General features: G+C 35.2%; 1 protein-coding gene across 1 annotated transcript; it reads left to right on the plus strand.

Annotated features, from left to right (window-relative positions):
- Positions 1-1,000: 1,000 nt before the first annotated feature.
- LOC133179568 (uncharacterized) lies at positions 1,001-1,411 on the plus strand. The gene has a single exon (XM_061314293.1). The coding sequence runs from the start codon at positions 1,001-1,003 to the stop codon at positions 1,409-1,411; it is 411 nt and encodes a 136-aa protein (XP_061170277.1).
- The last annotated feature ends 463 nt before the right edge of the window (positions 1,412-1,874 follow it).

Here is a 1,874-nt window from a genome sequence, read left to right on the forward strand (position 1 = left end):
AAAAATCAAAAAGTCTACATTTTTTAAAATGTGGAAGGCTTGAGAATCAAAGAAGTAAATACAGTATATATATTGAATTAAGTTAAACCTATAACTATTGATGGCGGCTTTCATGGTTTAAAAAGAAATTGTTTCCTTTCAACATTTTTGGATTTTAACAACTTAGTTGTATTTTTAAATGTTTTTCAACTGTTTAAAAGTAACTTTAAAACAATTCTTTGACTCAAAAATAATGTCTGTAGTTTGGTAGCTCCACGAAGTCAATACAAATAAACACGTTTTTTTTTCTCCAAACTTTTGGACAACAACTATTTACTTAATGTTATGTATATTTCCATTGAAGCTTTTAAAAATGTTGGTGGATTAAATAGCATTGTTAATTAGTTTAAAAATGTTTTCATCATAACTCTAAAACGTTTTAAAAACCACTTTGTATTATCTTGGTGACTTCACCAATTCTAGTAGATTTTTCTAATGATTTTTTTTGTATTTTTTGTGGAACCACGAAGATCATTTGTGATATTTTTCACTTCAGGGACGATACAGAATCATTTAAAATGGTATATTCACCAATTTGTAGCTTATGTTTGTGATTTAATCTGATTTCACGACAGGAAAATTGGCTTCACCAACTTCTTTCTTATTAATGCAATTTAGCGATTGGTTTAAACTATTTCTGGTGGTTTATTCAAAGCAATATTTTCACTGAGGCATTGTTGCATTTAGGCTCTATATTTTTTGGTGGTTACCTCAGCATCAGTTCAAAAGTTGTCTTTTTACGTGTGTGATATCAAGGGCAGTGAAACCTGGAGATAGCCTTTGGACATGACACAGATTCATTCCTTAACGCATTTTACCGAATGGTGAGCAGAAGAGGCCTACCAAAAGAAGTTATATCTGATAATGTAACTAATTTTGTAGGAGGCAACAATGAACTCAAGAACTTGTTGGTTTATTCGACCACAGAAAAATTCAACAGTCTACAGCAAAACTTGGAGTCATGTGGCACTTTAATCCGCCACTTGCACCTCACTTTGGAGGTGTCCATGAAATAATGATTAAAGCAGCAAAGAGAGCTATCTATGCAGTGATCGGATCGGCAGATGTTACAGATGAAGAACTCATGACGGCGTTTGTAGGAGCAGAGGCGTTGATCAATTCCAGACCCTTAACTTACCAATCAGCAAACCCTAACGATGATGTTCCATTGACACCAAACCATTTCCTGCATGAGCAGGTTGGAGGTCAGTTTGCACCAGAAACTGTAGACACCACAGAGTTCAACCCACGGAAACGTTGGAGAAGAATACAGGAGCTTGTACGACACTTCTGGCACCGATGGATGCGTGAGTGGTTACCAGGACTGAACTTGCGTAAAAAAATGGACTCAGAATTGCAGAGATATATGTAAAAGGTGAAATTGTGCTTGTCATTGAACCTAATATACCAAGGGGACATTGGCAACTAGGTCGTGTTTTGGACATTCATTCTGGCAAAGATGGGCATGTGCGTATTGCAGTGGTTAAGGTTGGACAAAAGACATTTACGCGCCCGATAACCAAATTGTGTCCATTGGAATTTAGTGACTAGATGAACCATTTTAAAAAGTGTTGTGTAAAAAGAATTGTTTAAATGTATTTCAGTGTTTGACATTTTAACGTGAATTATTTTCTATCATGCATAACGAAATTAAGTAATTTTGTTGATATGCAAGCAATCAAGGAGAGGAGAATGTTCCGCAGATTAATTGATATTATCATTGTTCGGGTTCGGGGTGTAAACTGTATAGAAGAAAAACGTTGTGTATTCGTTGTGTGCACATTTTGTTGAGGTTCGGACATTAAAGTCAAAAACAGAATATCCGTTACTTATCG

Source organism: Saccostrea echinata, unplaced genomic scaffold, assembly GCF_033153115.1.
Source record: "Saccostrea echinata isolate AGI-Se365-2 ecotype Australia unplaced genomic scaffold, CSIRO_AGI_Sech_v1 ptg000005l, whole genome shotgun sequence".
NCBI lineage: Eukaryota > Metazoa > Mollusca > Bivalvia > Ostreida > Ostreidae > Saccostrea > Saccostrea echinata.